The following is a 17911-nucleotide window of genomic DNA, read 5'->3' on the forward strand; positions in this document are numbered from 1 at the left end:
TAAATCCACCACCACCACCACCACACGCACACACACACTTTCACGCACACACACACACCTACATGCACACACACACACACACACACACACCTGTTCCACATTTCAAAGTTACCAATTAGGTGTTTGTTATGGGAACCCGGCTCTTTCCCGGGCGTATGTGCCCATCCACACACATGAACCACACTTTCGATACAAAATGTATATCTTCTCACAGATCCCCTATATATAGCTTGCTCGTGCATTGCTCTTATTTTACTCTGAACACAATGAGTCGGCGCCCGATCAGACGATTTTCTGTCAAAGAGGCTCTTGACCTTTTTTTTTCAAACTGAAGAGGGGATTGAAGTTCAACCAGAAATAGAGGAGGATGTCTCAGAAATAGAAGACAACGATCCCGATTTTGATCCAGACCATCATGAGACCGAACAGTCAACAGATGACGAGGAAGAGGCACCTGAGGAAGAGGCCCCTGAGGAAGAGGCACCTGGGGAAGACACACCTGAGGGGACATTCCAGTCCAAGGATGGCAACTTGCTCTGGTATTCATCCTCCCAGGACAGAGGAGGCAGAGCAAGAGGGGAAAATATCATTAGGATGACACCAGGGCCAACACGGTGTGCAACATCTCATGTGGATGACATCAAGTCTGCAAGCCCCAGCCACTGCCTGGCCGCTCTCCCCCCAAAACAGAGGCAGAAACGGAAGAGACGTTAGCTCTGCCCCTAGAGACAATAAGACAAGTCTTACATGTTTCAAATGTGATGCCTACGTTTGCAAGGCACACTGCGACCTGATTGCAAAATGCCACTACTCTGTGTGAACACACACACACACACACACACACACACACACACACACACACACACACACACACACACACACACACAATGTGTTCATGTTGATGTTCTGATGGTCTGTGAATTTGGTCTCTGTTTTGCTTTTTCTGTCTTTTTATTTTACAATAAATGTTAATTTTGGAATACAACTTTCAAAACTGTGTCTATTCACTGCAGTTATTCATGTAAACCAGCAGTCTGAGACATTGTTTACAGGTTAAAAGGGAGTTAAATACAATTTGGTGATGATCAATGGTTTTTGTGTTAATGTAAGGGCAGATAAAACGACACAAAGGCTAGCAGATGGTGAGAAGGCAAAGGATCAGCGACATGATGACAGCGAGACCTGATTGGCTGCGAACCCCGACGGCACCTGGGACTGGGAGAGAGAGAGAGATCAAAATCTCACCCCATAATAACCCAACTAAAATGGGTTATTATGAGACTAATAAATGCATTCAGGAAGGTATGTGTGTGTGCCTGCATGCGTCTCTGTACATCTATCCGTGTGTGTGTGTGTGTGCATCTGTGTCTGTGTGTGGTTGTGTCTGTGTGTTTGTGTGTGTGCGTCTTCGTGTGTGTGTGTGTGTCTGTGTGTGCGTGCGTCTGTGTGTGTGTGTGTTTGTGTGCGTCTATGAGTGTGTGTATGTCTGTGTTTGTGTGTGTCTGCGTCTATGTCTGTGTGTGTGTGTGCGTCTATGTGTGTGTGAGTGTGTCAGTGTGCGTCTGTGTGTGTGTGCGTCTATGAGTGTGTGCGTCTGTCTGTGTGTGTGTGTGTGCGTCTATGTGTGTGAGTCTATGTGTGTGTATGTGTGTCTATGTGTGCGTCTGTGTGTGTGTGTGCGTCTATGTGTGTGTAAGTGTGTGCGTCTATGTGTGTGTGTGTGCGTGTGTGTGTGTGAGTGTGTGCGTCTATGAGTGTGTGCGTCTGTGTGTGTGTGTGTGTGTGTCTATGCGTGCGTCTGTGTGTGTGAGTGTGTGCGTCTATGTCTGTGTGTGTGTGTGTGTGTGTGTGCGTCTATGAGTGTGTGCGTCTATGTCTGTGTGTGTGTGTGCGTCTATGAGTGTGTGCGTCTATGTCTGTGTGTGTGTCTATGTGTGCGTCTGTGTGTGAGTGTGTGCGTCTATGTCTGTGTGTGTGTGTGTGTGTGTCTGTGTGTGTGTGTGTGCGTCTATGTGTGTGTGTGTGTCTGTGTATGTGTGTGTGCGTCTATGTCTGTGTGTGTGTGTGTGTCTGTCTGTGTGTGTGTGTGTGCGTCTATGTGTGTGTGTCTGTCTGTGTGTGTGTGTGTGTGTGTGTGTGTTTGTGTCTGTGTGTGTGTGTGTGTGTGTGTGCGTCTATGTCTGTGTGTGTGCGTGTGTGTGTGTGTGTGTGTGCGCTGCCCTCACCACCCTCCAGCAGCATGTCCTCAGTGAAGAGCAGCGAGCCGTTGTTGGGCTCTGACTGGATCCTCAGCAGCCGGCACATCAGGGGGTAGATGTGGATGCTGTCGAACGGCTCGGCCACGAAGTTCCTCTTGAACTCAGGTCCGAAGGCCCTGAAGATCATCTTCATGTCCATCTCACCGTTGTGGAAGCCGTGGTCGCCTTTGTTCACGTAGACGATGAACCTCTGGGGACGCAGAGACCAGGGAACGATGAAAATGATGTAAAAAAAAAAAATAACATACAATCATTCGAAATATAGTACCAGGAGATTTGGTTTTAAGTATCTGGAAGAAACTATTTCCTTTCGATTGCAGATCATTTCTTCTAAAATCAGTTTACAAAGAAATCAATTCAGGCAGATCTTCAGACACATGAGATACTACAAGATAAGAATCAGTATCAGAAGTGTTTAACGCGTCATTCTGCAGGAGGTCAGTCGGTCTCCACGACGACGCCGAGGACAGACGGCCCCCTACCGAGTTGAGGTTGAAGCCGAGGTCAGCCACCACCACGATGGGCGTAATGCGCTCGCTCATCCGGAGGTGGAAGCTCTGCGGGAGCTCCTCCTTCTTGTAGACCGTGAGGTTGGGCGCCAGCGACAGCAGGTCGTACACCTCCTGGTCACGGCCCGGCCGCGGCGTCACGATGCCGTAGCCGCCGTAGTCCAGGATCTCGAAGCTGGTGAGCTTCAGCAGGTTGAGGTAGTTTCTGAGGACGATCTCGTCCACCTCCGGCCGCTTCTTCACCGTGGTCATGCCGTGGTCAGAGGTGATGATGACGTTGAGGCTTTCGTTCAGGCCGTGGCGGGCGATGGCGGTGCGCAGGTATCCCACGGTGCGGTCGATCTGCCGGATGATCTCCTTCCTCTTGGGGTGGTCGGGGCCCTTGGCGTGGCCGACGTTGTCGGGCTCTCCGTAGTACAGTGTCACGAAGTCAAAGTCCTCCTGGGAGAACCAGCCCATCACCTTGTCGATGTTCTCCCGCCACTCCGTCTCGTTGTCGTCGGGCCGGTTCGCCACCTCCACCAGCGCCCGGTTCACCGGCTGCCCTCGGTATGTGACTCCGCCCCCCGGGTAGTAGAAGGAAGCCGCCTTCAGGCCCTGAGACATTCAGCGGGGACAAGGGGTTAGGGCAGTACCGGAGCTGTCCACAGGGGGCAGTATCAGGGTCAAGGGGTAAGGGCGGTACCGGAGCTGTCCACAGGGGGCAGTATCAGGATCAAGGGGTTAGGGCAGTACCGGAGCTGTCCACAGGGGGCAGTATCAGGGTCAAGGGGTTAGGGCCGTATCGGAGCTGTCCACAGGGGGCAGTATCAGGGTCAAGGGGTTAGGGCGGTACCGGAGCTGTCCACAGGGGGCAGTATCAGGGTCAAGGGGTTAGGGCGGTACCAGACTGTCCACAGGGGGCAGCTAGCAGTGGCTTTGTTCGGAAGTTTAGTTCTTGAGATTGCTACTTTGCGAGGTAATTATTTTGTCAGCTAGTTGAGTTTGAAACGGTCTTGGTTAGAAGACAGTTGAGTACATAAGAGGGTTACTAGGTTAGAAAGTTAGCTACGCAAGATAGTTTTGTTGGTAAGATAGTTCCGTTTTGAAAGCTTAGTCCGTAAGAAAGTTTAGTATGTATGTTACGATAAGTATGTCCAATATCTAAGTAAGAAAGTATCTAATTAAGGTAACCACACTTATACTTTCTACCTGATAGTTGGTGAGATACTTGATTATCCTGTTAACATACTCATACTGTGAACGTCATGAAGTCCAATCAGCGCAGCAGGCAACCTGGTCCTGGGCTGCGATCCACAGGGGCCTTATCAGGGTTAGGGTTAGGGCTAGGGTGAGGGCTAGGGTTAGGGCTAGGGTGAGGGTTAGGGTGAGGGTTAGGGTGAGGGCGAGGGTGAGGGTTAGGGTGAGGGTGAGGGTTAGGCAGGCTACCTGGTTCTGGGCTGTGATCCACAGGGGTAGGGCTCCGTTGTCCCACCACTCAGACCGGGTCATGGCGACCTTGTGGGGGATCTTCTGGTTGGTGGTGGTGTTGTACATCATGTTGTGGACCACGCCGTGGTCCTCTATCCACCGGCCTACCAGCAGGGGAGACACGCCTCTCGTTAGTGAGGTAGACCCACCTCCTTAGTGGGGTAGACCCACCTCCTTAGTGGGGTAGACCCACCTCGTTAGTGAGGTAGACCCACCTCCTTAGTGTGGTAGACCTACCTCGTTAGTGGGGTAGACCCACCTCGTTAGTGGGGTAGACCTACCATGTTAGTGGGGTAGACCCACCTCGTTAGTGAGGTAGACCAGCCTCGTTAGTGAGGTCGACCCACCTCGTTATTGGGGTAGACCAACCTCCTTAGTGGGGTAGACCCACCTCATTAGTGGGGTAGACCCACCTCGTTAGTGAGGTAGACCAGCCTCCTTAGTGGGGTAGACCCACCTCGTTAGTGGGGTAGACCAACCTCCTTAGTGGGGTAGACCCACCTCGTTAGTGGGGTAGACCCACCTCGTTAGTGAGGTAGACCAACCTCGTTAGTGGGGAAGACCCACCTCGTTAGTGAGGTAGACCAGCCTCGTTAGTGAGGTAGACCCACCTCGTTAGTGAACTAGACCAGCCTCGTTAGTGAGGTAGACCCACCTCGTTAGTGAGGTAGACCCACCTCGTTAGTGAACTAGACCAGCCTCGTTGGTGAGGTAGACCAGCCTCCTTAGTGATACACCTGATAACAAGCAGACCTACCTTGCTATTAAGGCTTGTCTGTACGTTATCAGGTGTGTGGGCTCTTGTTAGCTGAGTAGCGTTCACACCGGATAACGAGCGGACCCACCGCGTTAGTAAAGTAGCCCAGACACCTGAGCACCAGCAGAAGAACCTTGTTAGTTAGGTTGGTCTGTTTGTTATTAGGTGTGTGGGCCCTCGTTAGCTAAGTAGCCTTCACCCCTGATAACGAGCATGCCTGTCAGATGGTGGAGTCCTGATCTAGTCTAATCTGATTCTGACTTGTGTGTATAAATTAATTATAAACAATACCATATAAACAGTTTGATCATCAGCTATATCTCTCTAACCCATGTAGGTCTAACCACAGACCCAGATCACATTAGAAAGCAATGCAATACACAGGAAAAGATAATGTGCCCAATGATGGAAAGTAGGCAGTAAACACGCTAATTAATAAATAAAAGAAGAAAGGTCCATTGCCTCCAACCTGTTTTTGACCCTTTCCATCCCCACGTGGTTTTATTTCGGAGGACCTTTAACCTCTTAAACTCGAGGTTCCCCAGATTTGGGAAGAGCGTGATCACTCCCGCAGCAAAAGGCATACAACACTGTCCTTATCATGTATAAATGGTCATATCAAATTAAACATGAGAAACTCCGCTACAAGCACATATAAGTCATTTTTACGCACACCAAACACAACTCAAACACCAAGCATATTAATTAGACAAATTAGACAATTAAAAATAGGCTGGAGGTTAATAAAATGGTTAAGCTGTAGCCTATGAGGCGATGGTGGTCCAGGCCAGGGGACCAGGGGTCAAGCGGTCAGTCCTACCGGTGACGGTGGTGAAGTGGGACGGGGAGGTCATGGTGATCGCGGGAGGGGAGATGTACTTGGCCTTCACGCCATCCCGAACTAGCTGGTCGAAGTTCGGCGTGTCCACGTCCTGGTCGTAGTCCCAGCGGAAGCCGTCGAAGGAGATCATCAGCAGCTTGTTGTGGGTCTTCGCCCGGCTCGACGTGGGGCTCCCCGCGACGATGGCCGCGGTCGCGATCATCAGCAGCAGGTCGGACAGCATGTCGTTGTCTGGAGACCCGGAGCCCGCGGTCCAGGGAATGGATCTTAGAGGTAAGCGCCTGCTGAACGGTTACATTCAAGGACGAGACCTTGGACAGGAGGTGGATATCGGCTCTTATCGGGCCGTTATCAGAAGTGTCTTAAGGGTTGGCATGCGAACCCGAGGTCAGGGGGGCCGTCTCCAGTTATCTTCTCCAAATGTGTTTTCAACTATTCGCTCAAGTCATTGATTAGAAAATGTGATAATGGTTTTACAATAGATTTATCGACGAGCCTATTGGAAATAAAACAGGCCTCCTATTCCAGGAACAGGTTTGTGTTTGTGTTTTTTTATCATCATAATCAAGTCCTCGTAATAAAGTGGTTTCCAACATGTCGATGTGAATGTTGGTTTGATCCCCGGAACATTATTATAGTGGGATTAATGAGTTGATAGTATATTTCTTGACTCCTTTTAAGTCTCCTTTTAATTTAAAATCAAAATAATCGCAGTAAGTGATTGATTTATATATTATTAAGTATCCCTACCCTTGCCAGTATGACGTTGTTTATCCATATATGAAATGATATTCCACACAGTTAGATCCATGCCAAATGCCATATAATTAGTCCTGATTAATGATTGATTTGACTAAATGTTCTGTTTTATCTATAACGTTTAATAGGGTTAGTTTATGGTCAACTTAGTTACCCACAACATATGCATGCATACTGAAACACACGAAGATAATAGTAAGCTAGTAATAAACTCTAATTAGGGTGGTAATTCTGTCATGAGCTCTAACTGCAGTGGCTGGTTTTGTGCTGAGGGCGGCAGTGTCGGCGTTTAATCCTCTACTTCTCTCTGACCCAGAAGTACTCTGTGTTTGTGTGTGTGTGTGTGTGTCTCACATGACCCTCGCGTAGTAGCATGTAAAGTCTTCTTCAGATCAAAAGTAAAAAAAATACCCATATCGAGCCGGTTCCTCTGCATCCTTCATGTTAGTGTTCGAAGTGGGACGCTGCGGACTCTGAACAGAAAGGTACCGTAATGCTCTGATGGACGTGCGGGCTTTCGACAGCTCCTGCGTCGCTGGTGTTGGGGACACACAAGTGACACACAAGTAACCTTGGTTTAAATAAGTTAAATAGTGAGGCGTGCAGGATTAGATGAAGTAGAGTGAACCTCTCCTAAAGCCTTCGTTGGGGGCAGGTGTGACGGCTTACGTCACACACGTCGCAGGTTTCTAGTCTTCACATTGCATATGGATGAATTTGAACCCGATTCAATAGTTAAACATGTTAAGATGATCTGCTACAGCCCCGATGTCTGTACCATGCATGTGGATCATTAGAGGTCCTGGCACCATGGTTCGAGGTGTTCAGTGTGTTTCTCTCTGCAGGACTGATGGCGTCTTGGAGTCTGAGGCCAATGCTGTCGTCGTTATTACAAGGCAAGTCGATCTGCACCACAACGCATTTTATAATGATGTTAAATACACTACAGATTAGTGTGGTTTCAACTTGATATATAATAATAACCGGATAATAATAATATCTTGCTGGGGGTTTATATAATATATACATACAGTGTGTATACAGTGTGACCCGACCCTATCTAACAATATCAGCGGTGACCTCTGTGGTGGTTGCTTTTCATGCTCACTTCGTAAAAGAAGAGTTTGAATTCTAAGGACTCGCCCATCCTTCAACTTTGAAGTAGGGCTGCACAATTCTTGATAAATCACGATTTATTTTAACTAAAACATTATATGGCAGTTATTCAGCTGATACAGAAGGAAATATGGTCGTATCTTGAAGGTGACACATTGTGCCACCAGGTGTGAGTGTGACTAGCCGTTACTAACCCTAACCCATCACAAGGGGTTGTCAGAAGAGGCACACATCTCCACCTAGATGTGTGCTGGATAGATCAGTCTACCAGCCTACCCAGTTAGCAAACGTTGCTCATCTATCCGTCACACATCTAGGTGGACACTCCCACTTGTGATGTCAGAAGAGGCAAAATTTCAAAACGGCTTGTAACAGCTAATAGGGCTGCTCGATTATGGAAAAAATCATAATCACAATCATTTTGGTCAATATTGAAATCACGATTATTCAAACGATTATTTTCGAGTTTGAAAACTAGATGTATTTATTCAGCATGTCTCTCCCAAAAACACATCGTAACTGAGAACTTTGAAATCACGCCTTTAAAAAATACACAAAATGGTCAAAAAGAAAATGTTCGAATCTAAAATAATGTACGGATATGTATCCAGCTGTTCTGGATACATACATCTAAAAATCTATTATGTTAGTTTTTTGATCGTTTGACGCTAAAATCAAGATCGAAATTTGATTGATCGCCCAGCCCAGGTGTGAGTGTCACTCCCACACCTGCTGGTTCACTGTGTCAGCTTTAATGGAACCGGCTCCATGAACCCGGCAGCAGCGCTCTAACACAACGCCGCCCGTCTCTCTGTCTAGCGTCCCGGTCGGCCCCTTCCTGGACCGCCCCCCTGCTGTCCCGGACCATGGCCACCCTCAACCAGATGCACCGTAAGGGGAAGCCCTCGCCCCCGCCCAAGACGCTGGGGGCCACGTTCGGCCGGCCGCAGCTGAAGGCGGTCATCCTGAAGACCATGATCCGCAAGCCCAAGAAGCCCAACTCGGCCAACAGGAAGTGCGCCCGCGTGCGTCTGTCCAACGGGAAGGAGGCGGTGGTCTTCATCCCTGGGGAGGGGCACAACCTCCAGGAGCACAACGTGGTCCTGGTCCAGGGGGGACGCACCCAGGACCTGCCGGGGGTCAAGCTGACCGTGGTGCGCGGGAAGTACGACTGCGCCCACGTGGTCAAGAAGAAGCAGTAGGGGAGGGGGTGTGTGTGTGTGTGTGTGTGCGTGCGTGTGTGTGTGTGTGTGTGTGAGCGCGCGTGCACGAGGTCGGACACTGTCACAGATGTTTTAATAAATCTGTCGTGGACGTTGATTGGACTAAGCTTGATGGAGTCCCCTCTATTAGCACATGTTTGCTTCTATTTCTTTTATTTTTTTATAGACTTTCGAGCATGATGCACTTATAGATTGGCACCAAAACACAAGTAAAAGAACGACTAAATAAGGCGTAGGCAAAGAGAGGTTACACAATAGAGCTTCTTTATCACTGCAAAGACATAATATTAATAATCGGTGCTTTAAAAGTGGTCGATACAACAGTCCAATTGTGGATGTGGCGAGGCCGTCAGTGCGTCGCTGGGTTGCAGCGCCACCTCCAGGGGGATCAGGGAAGGCCATGAACGGTCCCGGACAGAAACTAAGGCATTGAGGATTTATTTTTGTAGGTGCAAAAATAAGTCAAGGAAGACGATGTAAGAAGTCACACTTTAAGGCCTAGAGACGGGTTTCTCAAGCACAGACAGCCGTGCAGATTGTAAGGGTTTCTCGATATAGCACGTTCACTAAAGCAAACCTTGTGATATGAGACAAACAATGCCTTTGTGGCATTAATGAGCAAAGTAAAGAAACACATTCACGCCTCGAAATAGCCATCTATCAGACTAAAGACCAAGTCTGTAAAGGAGAAACCCAGCTGTTCGAATTAGAAATTGCCCATTTGACCAACTCATCTTAGAATAGTTTCCATGATATGTAGGAATTTGAATTTGAATTTTATTTATTATTGTGTCATGCATTAGCATGCCAAGACACCATTACAAGACACCATTATAAAACATAGACCAAAATTCAAAAGTAGATGCTAAACAATGCTGACTTTAACGATATAATCTTGACGTTTCATCCAGGCTTTAGTAACAAAAGAGGCTAATTTATAAACATTAAAGGTAAACAAACAATCCATCCTGACATTATTACTCCAAAATATTTCAGGGTTTTGAGCAAAAGTTCATTTACAAAAGGTACACTTAGTTCATCATAGAAGGGACAGTATACAAAAAAAGAGATTCATTCTACACTTCTTGTAAATCACAAAATCTCTGTTCCTCTGGGATATTTTAAAATCTGCCGACCTCAAGTGCCAGGGGAAGGAGTCCCATTCTTAATTGGGCAATCAAGGATCTTATATTTCTTTGTAAATTCGTTTAAACATATAATTCTGTTTCATAATTATGCTTGATTTGGACATATGTCCGTAATTTCGGTTTTAACATTATACCATTCAATCATTTTTCATTGAAACGCTGTAGTTGATTAAAGTATACAACATAACATATCTAGAGATCTTAATGATTTAAAGGCTCTCAAGCAGACGCAGTCTCGTTTGCCCGTCGGATGTATTTCCTGGTTGCACTGTTGCTAATGCTAATGCTAAAAACAAATCCAGCTGATGCGCGTCTGACAGGAGAGACATCTGCAGTCACCCGGAGCTGCTACCATGGTAACACGAATGACCACCACACTAATGTACACTTTGCATCGCGACCCCAAGGTCTACCGCCGAGAAATACCAGTTTGAGTTGAGAAACCAGACCGAGTAGCAAGAAGAGTAGAGCACCATGCACAGTATAGTAGCATGTAGCATGTACAGTATAGTAGCATGTACAGTATAGTAGCATGTAGTATGCACAGTATAGTAGCATGTACAGTATAGTAGCATGTACAGTAGCATGTAGCATGCACAGTATAGTAGCATGTAGCATGTACAGTATAGTAGCATGTACAGTAGAATAGCATGTACAGTATAGTAGCATGTATAGTAGCATGTAGCATGCACAGTATAGTAGCATGTATAGTTGCATGTATAGTAGCATGTAGCATGTACAGTATAGTAGCATGTATAGTAGCATGTAGCATGCACAGTATAGTAGCATGTACAGTATAGTAGCATGTATAGTAGCATGTAGCATGTACAGTATAGTAGCATGTACAGTAGAATAGCATGTTGTTATGGTTACAGTCATCCGTCGTCCATTAAGGACTGAGCCACTGACCCTACGAGCAGAACTAAGATAACCTTTGTTATGGTGGAAGCTGTCAATCAATTAGTTGGAGCATTTTCACCACATCTGACAGGTTACTCCAGTACATTAACCAGTTGAATCCTGCCTATAGAGGGTTGGTCATGTGACAACGCCCCATTGGTTTGAGCTGGTGTCAAATGATCACTACTGCCGCTGCCTCTATGTGTGGTGGAGGTTTGTCCGATGTTTTGGACGCGGCAGTTCCACTGAGCATCTCAGTTCTCCCCCCCGTGTCCGAGCAGGCGGGGTCTGCTGGTCGCAGGAAGAGAGTCCTGCAGCCGGGGGTCGGAGACGGGGGCGAGGCCCAGGAGGATTGTGGTGTCCTGTTGTTCTCTGACCGACCGGACAGGTGTCCTGTTCAGCCTGGTGAGCCTGTACTCTTACCCTCAGACCAAACCACCAGCGCCAGGGATGAACCCTTTGTTTTAGTTGACACAGAGATACAGGGCAGCACAATGTAGTGTTTCAGCTAGATTGTTGCGAGCGTATTCAACTCCCAGTATAACGGTTCCGGGTTTGAAGCCATTCATCTGCAGAGTACCTGTAGGATCCTTGAGCAATATGTCCTTACTGACCGTCTGCAAGTCCATCTTTGGATCAAAGTGTCTTCTAAAAGGCTGAGTAAGCCCAGACATGCATATTGCTTATATAGACACTGCATTTTGTTCACATCAGCAACTGTAATATTATCAACACCCGTCATGTGGAGACTCACTTTTAATGAAATATTACCTCGATGTAACTGTTGTAAACAACCATTATTTAAATATTTCTAGTAATCTTGTGTTGTGTCTATCGTGACTTGTGAGACACGATGATAAAAGTAAATGCTGTCACCATGTCAACATGACATGACAGCTCAACAAGATCGCCACTGTCTGCTGTCCTCGCTCCACAGTGGAAGAAACGAGTCAGGACAGCTGAAACCATTCCAACTCCCGCTGCAGAGAGAAAGCTCTGCTGTTCAGACTGCATGTTGGCCCATCTCTTGTTTCTATAACGTAGCACTCTAGGCAGTTTGCTTATTCGCAAACTGCGGTCACAGATGATGCATTACCTGTGACGTGACGCGTGACGTATGACGTGACGTATGGTGACCTGTGGCATGTGGTGAAATTTGGTGACGTGTGACCTGTGGTGACGCGTGTCCTGTGGTGACGCGTGTCCTGTGGTGACGCGTGACCTGTGGTGGCGTGTGTCGTGTGATCAGACGAGACGGCGGCCGTCCTGAGGAAGCGCCCGCCCCGGCTCCGGGACCTCTCCAGGCCCCTCGCCAGCGAGAGCATCTTCTGCTGCTCCCTGTGCCACAAGGCCTTCACCTCCTCCTCCAGCCTGGAGGCCCATCACAAGGCCAGCCACAAGGCCTCCTCCTCCTCCTCCAACCACAAGGCCTCCTCCTCGTCCTCCAGCCTGGAGGCCCATCACAAGGCCAGCCACAAGGCCTCCTCCTCCTCCTCCTCCTCCTCCTCCAACCACAAGGCCTCCTCCTCCTCCTCCAGCCTGGAGGCCAACCACAAGGCCTTCTCCTGCTCCTCCTCCTCCAGCCCGGAGGCCCCCCTCCTGGGGGCCCGCCCCACCCAGAGGCCCCACCCCTGCGCCGTCTGCTCCAGGAGCTTCCGCCGGCCCTGCCTGCTGCGGGAGCACCTGAAGAGCCACGCCTCGGGCCGGGCGGGGCCGCCGGGACGCGGCAGCCCTCAGGTGAGGCAGAACCACACGGCCCCCACCAGAAGGGTCCTACTGACGACGTGGCGATGGAGTGGCGATGAGGTCTTCATAAACCCATCGTGCGTCGATGCTTCGCCGCCACTTCACTAACCCTGCTGATGTTGAAACCGGTTTATTGAAAGGCGTGCAGATGGCCTGGTGCGCCATGTTGCCATGTAGAAGAGTGTGTGTGTGGTGATGACAGGTGTGCAGCCCTACCTGCCCCAACGTCCAATCAGAATGACTCAGGCCGGGTGAGGCTGCTTATACCAGCCATCATCCACACACACACTTAGGATTCAGCATCATCTTCTTGAGTTGCTGGCAGCTCATTGATTTATCATTCAACTACTCAGAATTTAAGTGTTAGAATTGATGGCGAAATAAAAGACCTCCTTCCTCCTCCCCTACAGGAACCAGTTAGCCAACCAGCTGCCTCAGAACCCTGTGACCTCAGCACCAAGCCGTCTGCTGGTAACCATGGTGACCCCGCCGGCAGGCCAGAGGACGAAGAGGACAAGGCAGCGGATCGCGGTGAGGAAGACGTCAGCGGTTTGATCAACTCCGACGGCGAAGAGGAGGACTGGAAGTCTCCGTCCAGAACCGGTGAGGGCCGGGTTAGAACGTCCACACTAACACCACGACCTCAACCTGGTCAGTGAACCTTTATGTGTGCCTAGGGGGGCGCCCGGTCAGGACACAGACCTCAGGGGCAGGGCTGCATGTCGGATAGAGTAAGAGGGTAGGGCCGCTCGATTATGGGAAAAATCATAATCACGATTATTTTGGTCAATATTGAAATCACGATTATTCAAACGATTATTTTTTTAGTTTGAAAACATGTTGTATTTATTCAGCGTGTCTCTCAGAATTTTCTTTTGTAACTGAGAACTGGTCAAAAAATGGTCAAAAAGAAAATGTTCCAATCTAAAATGATACACAGATATGTATCCAGCTGTCCTGCCCTTTCTATAAAACATTAAAAAAGAAATAATAACAAAATCGAAAAACTCGATTATGTTAATTTCGTGATCGTTTGACGCCAAAATCGAAATCGTGATCAAAATTCGATTAATCGCCCAGCCCTATAAGGGATCAAAACATATTGCTCATACCATGATGGGGGGGGAAAGTGCCCCGATAGGTTATGGGATGGAAATCGAACAGGGAACAGTGTTAAGACAGGACCTGCTGATCCAACACAAGTCGTGGTTCTGGATTCAGCATGTCCTCAGCTGACCAGCTCCTCGTGAGCCACGCTAGCACGGCCATCAGTCTGCTCACCCTGGTGCCGTGGCGTCCCCCCCGGTGTGTTCTGTCTGTGCCCCAGCCCAGAAGGAGCGGGGTGTGCGGGCGGCGGCGGCGGCGGCGGAGCGGGGCGGTGCCAAGCCTCGCCACAGCTGCCCCGTGTGCGGGCGGGACTGCCTCAAGGCCTCAGCGCTGCAGAAGCACCTCCGCGTCCACTCCGGCGAGCGGCCCTTCCAGTGCCCCGTGTGCCGCAAGAGCTTCGTCCAGCACGTGCACATGACGGAGCACCTGCGCATCCACACGGGCGAGAAGCCCTACACCTGCCCGCTGTGTGGGCGGAGCTTCACCTTCTCCAGCGCCCTGCGCCGCCACCAGCGGCTGCACGCCGACACCCGGCCCTTCCAGTGCTCCGTCTGCCACAAGAGCTTCAAGCAGCTGAGCTCCCTGAAGGGCCACCAGCTGGTGCACACGGGCGTGCGCTTCCCCTGCCCCTTCTGCAGCAAGAGCTTCAGCCGGCCCCTGGAGCTCAACTACCACGTGGGGACGCACTCCTCGGCGCGGCCCTACTACTGCCACACCTGCCAGAAGAACCTCAGCGGGGCCCGCGTGTACCGCAAACACCTGAAGAGGCACCAGGGGGCCCCGGGGGGGGGGGGAGAGCCCGGGGGGGCGGGGGGGAGGCCAGGTGGGGCGGGGGAGGAGGAGGAGTGGGGTGGGGGAGGAGAAGAGAGGGGAGGGGAGGAGGAGAGGCAGGGTGATGAGGAGGAGGGGTGGGGTGGGGGAGGAGAAGAGAGGGGAGGGGAGGAGGAGGAGTGGGGTGGGGGAGAAGAGAGGGGAGGGGAGGAGGAGAGGCAGGGTGATGAGGAGGAGGAGGGGTGGGGTGGGGGAGGAGAAGAGAGGGGAGGGGAGGAGGAGAGGCAGGGTGATGAGGAGGAGGAGGGGTGGGGTGGGGGAGGAGAAGAGAGGGGAGGGGAGGAGGAGAGGCAGGGTGATGAGGAGGAGGGGTGGGGTGGGGGAGGAGAGGGGAGGGGAGGAGGAGGAGTTGGGTGGGGGAGGGGAGGAGAGGGGCTGAGAGGAGCAGCGTGGGGGAGAGGAGAGGCTGCAGGGGAGGAGGAGGAGTTGGGTGGGGGAGGGGAGGAGAGGGGCTGAGAGGAGCAGCGTGGGGGAGAGGAGGGAGGCTGCAGGGCAGGAGGTGTGAATGAGAGCCCTGTAAAGCCGCTAGGGGTCCCTCCATGAACTGCACATGACCGATCCCCAGTCTATTACAGTTTAGACGACCAATGAATGAGGGTTTTCCCCGGAACTCTTCAGGACACTCTTCCCGGAACGTGTTGTCGAATGTGAGTAACGTCGTTCCCCTTTCATATCTGTCCTGACCTTCCCCCAAACAGAGGAAGGGTTACCCCGACCGGAGATGGGTTCATTTAGTGCCTTGCTCGTGGTGTCGTGGAACAGACCGGGGAAACAGACACACACAAAGAATCTCAGCTGCTAATGAGGATTCTGAGGAAGTCGTTGGCGATGTGAAGGTTTTGTGGATGATTACGGTTACAGAATCTTCGTTGATAATACGTTTGGAAGCGGTATGGCTGCCGATATGACAGCCGAGGAGATGGAAATCACTAATACCAAGAAAGAATTTATCATAATAATTTATATTACATGTTTGTCAAATGTATGTTTGCTATGACCAATGACGTTATGTACCTCTGTGGAATGCTTGTATGGCTTCATATACCTGCTAACGTGTTGACATATTCAATTGTCTTGTCCATTGAGGCACAGTTAAAACTCAAAATAAATAAATGTCTTTTGTATACTGATGCTTTTTTTATTTGATCGTATGACATTGAGCATCACATGCTAAGCTCCCGTAACCTGCTTATCATCACGAAGTTACACATCACGATTACAAACATACAAACTTACATCCATACGAGACGAAAGGGTACAAACATTTTATATCAGGATTGTCATCATACATAAGCGAAAAACCGGTATGAAAACAGATCTACAAACACTGACACCTAGCCGTGCTCTCTGCCTACTTTCATCTGCCATCAACACCACCCTAGTGAAGAAGTAGAGCCGTCAGAAGCCGGCTCAGACCGGATTAAGTACCTTTCATCTGTTGTAATCTGTTTCAATAGTGCCGAGATTACCAAACCCGCAAAATGATACACATCAAAATATTTAAAATCAAACAAAATACTGATGAATCTGATCAAATCGATCCGATTTCGAAGAACTGTGCTACTTGGTGCAGTTTGTTGAATACAAAATGGCCGATCCTCCTCAATCACCCGGTACATTCCGTGTGCCAGGAAAGCGTTGTTCTCCATGACTACATAAACCACCTGGTAACCACCCCGGATGATTCATGTTCTTGAATGTTTGTTTCCCCAGGTGCAGTTGTACTAGATCTAACTGAGAAAACGCCTCTTAGAAAAAAAATGTTATTTTGGAGGGACAGGCCAAAAGCTGACGGCTGATGCAGAGATGGCGGTTCCAAAGCTGACTATATAAGATTGTTTGTTGTTGATGTTAGTGAAGTGTGACCGAAGATGTTTTCTGTTTGCACTTTGATCCTTATCGCTCTTCTGACAGGGCTGGTCCTTGTTGTGGAGTCTTCCTTTGGGGGTGAGTCGTTTTATTTATTTGTCGGTTGTTCAAAAAGGTGTAAATGTTAAGTTTGTTTTTAAACAGCTAAAGGCCTACACAGCCCAGATAACCCTGAAGTACTATGGGAATCGGTTCTGCTGGTTCCAAACACATAGGCTATATAAAATAGCTTAACATGCTAGCAGTTTTAAGACAGGCTAAAGAATGTGGTATTGTCAGCATATCCGAAGGCCCCTACACATGATTTATTCTATAAATCGGGCCAGGTAACCTCCGCTTTCTCTGCTTTGCCCGCCCAGAGAATTTAAGCCGCCAATGAGCTACAACCGTGCGAGCGACACGTGTGTGTGTGAATACACAAACTGTAACGCAAGTTTTGTACACATTGGTGTTATGGCGCATAACACCCAACACAATAACGCAAGCTTGCGTAGAGCTTTTGGTGAAAAGTCTGCGTCAGGTTTTCTGACGTCTCTGATGGCCTACTTCCACAACGAGACTCGTAGTGGGGGTTATCTCGGCCACGGTTGAGAAGGAATTTGGGGAAAGGAAGTTTGGGTTTGACTCCCTGAAGTCCAGATTGAACCGCGACATGGAGGAGAAAGGGATTGTTGCCCGCGATTGTTGCCCACAATTGTCAAAGCCAAAAGTTCAGAGCCAAAGTACCTTTCCCCCGATTACTTCTCAACCATGGCCGAGATAACCCACACTACGAGTCACGTTGTGGAAGTACTGGGAGTCCGCAAACAGCAACAATCCCCTTCTCCTCCATGTCGCGGTTCAGTCTGTACTTCAGATTGATGTGGAAGTGGAAGAACCAGAGACGTCAGAGAATCCAACGCAGTCGTTTGAGATTCATAATATCATCCGGTGGCGCACACAGCTTTTGGCCTCGATAATATATATCATATTATGTAGATATCTATAGAGAATATGATATTATTTAGATAAAGAGCTCCAGGACTACGCCAGAGCACCCGGATTGTTCTAGAATACATACAGAACACAAAAAAGCTGTGTGCGCCTCTGGATGATATCATGAATCCGAGCCATTGCGATACATCCACTGTAAACTCTAGTGCTTGGTACCGTGGCCGCAAGCTGCTCACGTCCACACCCCTACCCTCCACCTTGACCTGCCTCTAAAAAATGGCATGTTTGTTGAAAGCTCATTGTGGTACTGGCTCGTAGTGGCTGTAATTCTGCACCAAGGCTGAATTTCTTGAACGTCTTCAAATACTGTATTAAGGGCCCCAAACACCTATATCAAAGCATCCATAAAGTAGCATGCCCTGGGACCTTTAAACTAACTACTTA

The 17911-nt window shown here is 49.2% G+C and overlaps 3 protein-coding genes across 3 annotated transcripts; 2 read left to right on the forward strand and 1 right to left on the reverse strand.

Annotated features, from left to right (window-relative positions):
- Window positions 1-413: 413 nt before the first annotated feature.
- LOC307091996 (ectonucleotide pyrophosphatase/phosphodiesterase family member 7) lies at window positions 414-6058 on the reverse strand (the record flags this gene model as incomplete). The annotated part of the gene is made up of 5 exons (XM_079758853.1): window positions 414-469; window positions 2226-2448; window positions 2741-3364; window positions 4196-4341; window positions 5815-6058. The coding sequence occupies 5 exons, from the start codon at window positions 6056-6058 to the stop codon at window positions 414-416; spliced, it is 1293 nt and encodes a 430-aa protein (XP_079614979.1).
- An 877-nt stretch (window positions 6059-6935) lies between these two features.
- Window positions 6936-9541, forward strand: mrps12 (mitochondrial ribosomal protein S12). The gene is made up of 3 exons (XM_079747060.1): window positions 6936-7079; window positions 7440-7490; window positions 8530-9541. Exons 2-3 carry the CDS (start codon window positions 7445-7447, stop codon window positions 8910-8912), a joined length of 429 nt encoding a protein of 142 aa, XP_079603186.1. The 5' UTR covers window positions 6936-7079; window positions 7440-7444; the 3' UTR covers window positions 8913-9541.
- An 833-nt stretch (window positions 9542-10374) lies between these two features.
- On the forward strand, window positions 10375-16393 carry LOC307092006 (uncharacterized protein; the record flags this gene model as incomplete). The annotated part of the gene is made up of 7 exons (XM_079758864.1): window positions 10375-10437; window positions 11263-11386; window positions 12231-12718; window positions 13138-13330; window positions 14055-14747; window positions 15284-15312; window positions 16379-16393. The coding sequence occupies exons 1-7, from the start codon at window positions 10435-10437 to the stop codon at window positions 16391-16393; spliced, it is 1545 nt and encodes a 514-aa protein (XP_079614990.1). The 5' UTR covers window positions 10375-10434.
- Between the last annotated feature and the right edge of the window lie 1518 nt (window positions 16394-17911).

Source organism: Pollachius pollachius, assembly GCF_949987615.1.
Source record: "Pollachius pollachius genome assembly, chromosome: 1".
Lineage (NCBI taxonomy): Eukaryota > Metazoa > Chordata > Actinopteri > Gadiformes > Gadidae > Pollachius > Pollachius pollachius.

Excerpts from the sequence above, each read along its gene's own strand:
- mrps12 (XM_079747060.1), top strand. The coding sequence starts at position 7,445 with ATGGCGTCTTGGAGTCTGAGGCCAATGCTGTCGTCGTTATTACAAG. Across the intron at positions 7,491-8,529 it reads GCTGTCGTCGTTATTACAAG|CGTCCCGGTCGGCCCCTTCC; the intron begins GCAAGTCGATCT and ends CTCTCTGTCTAG.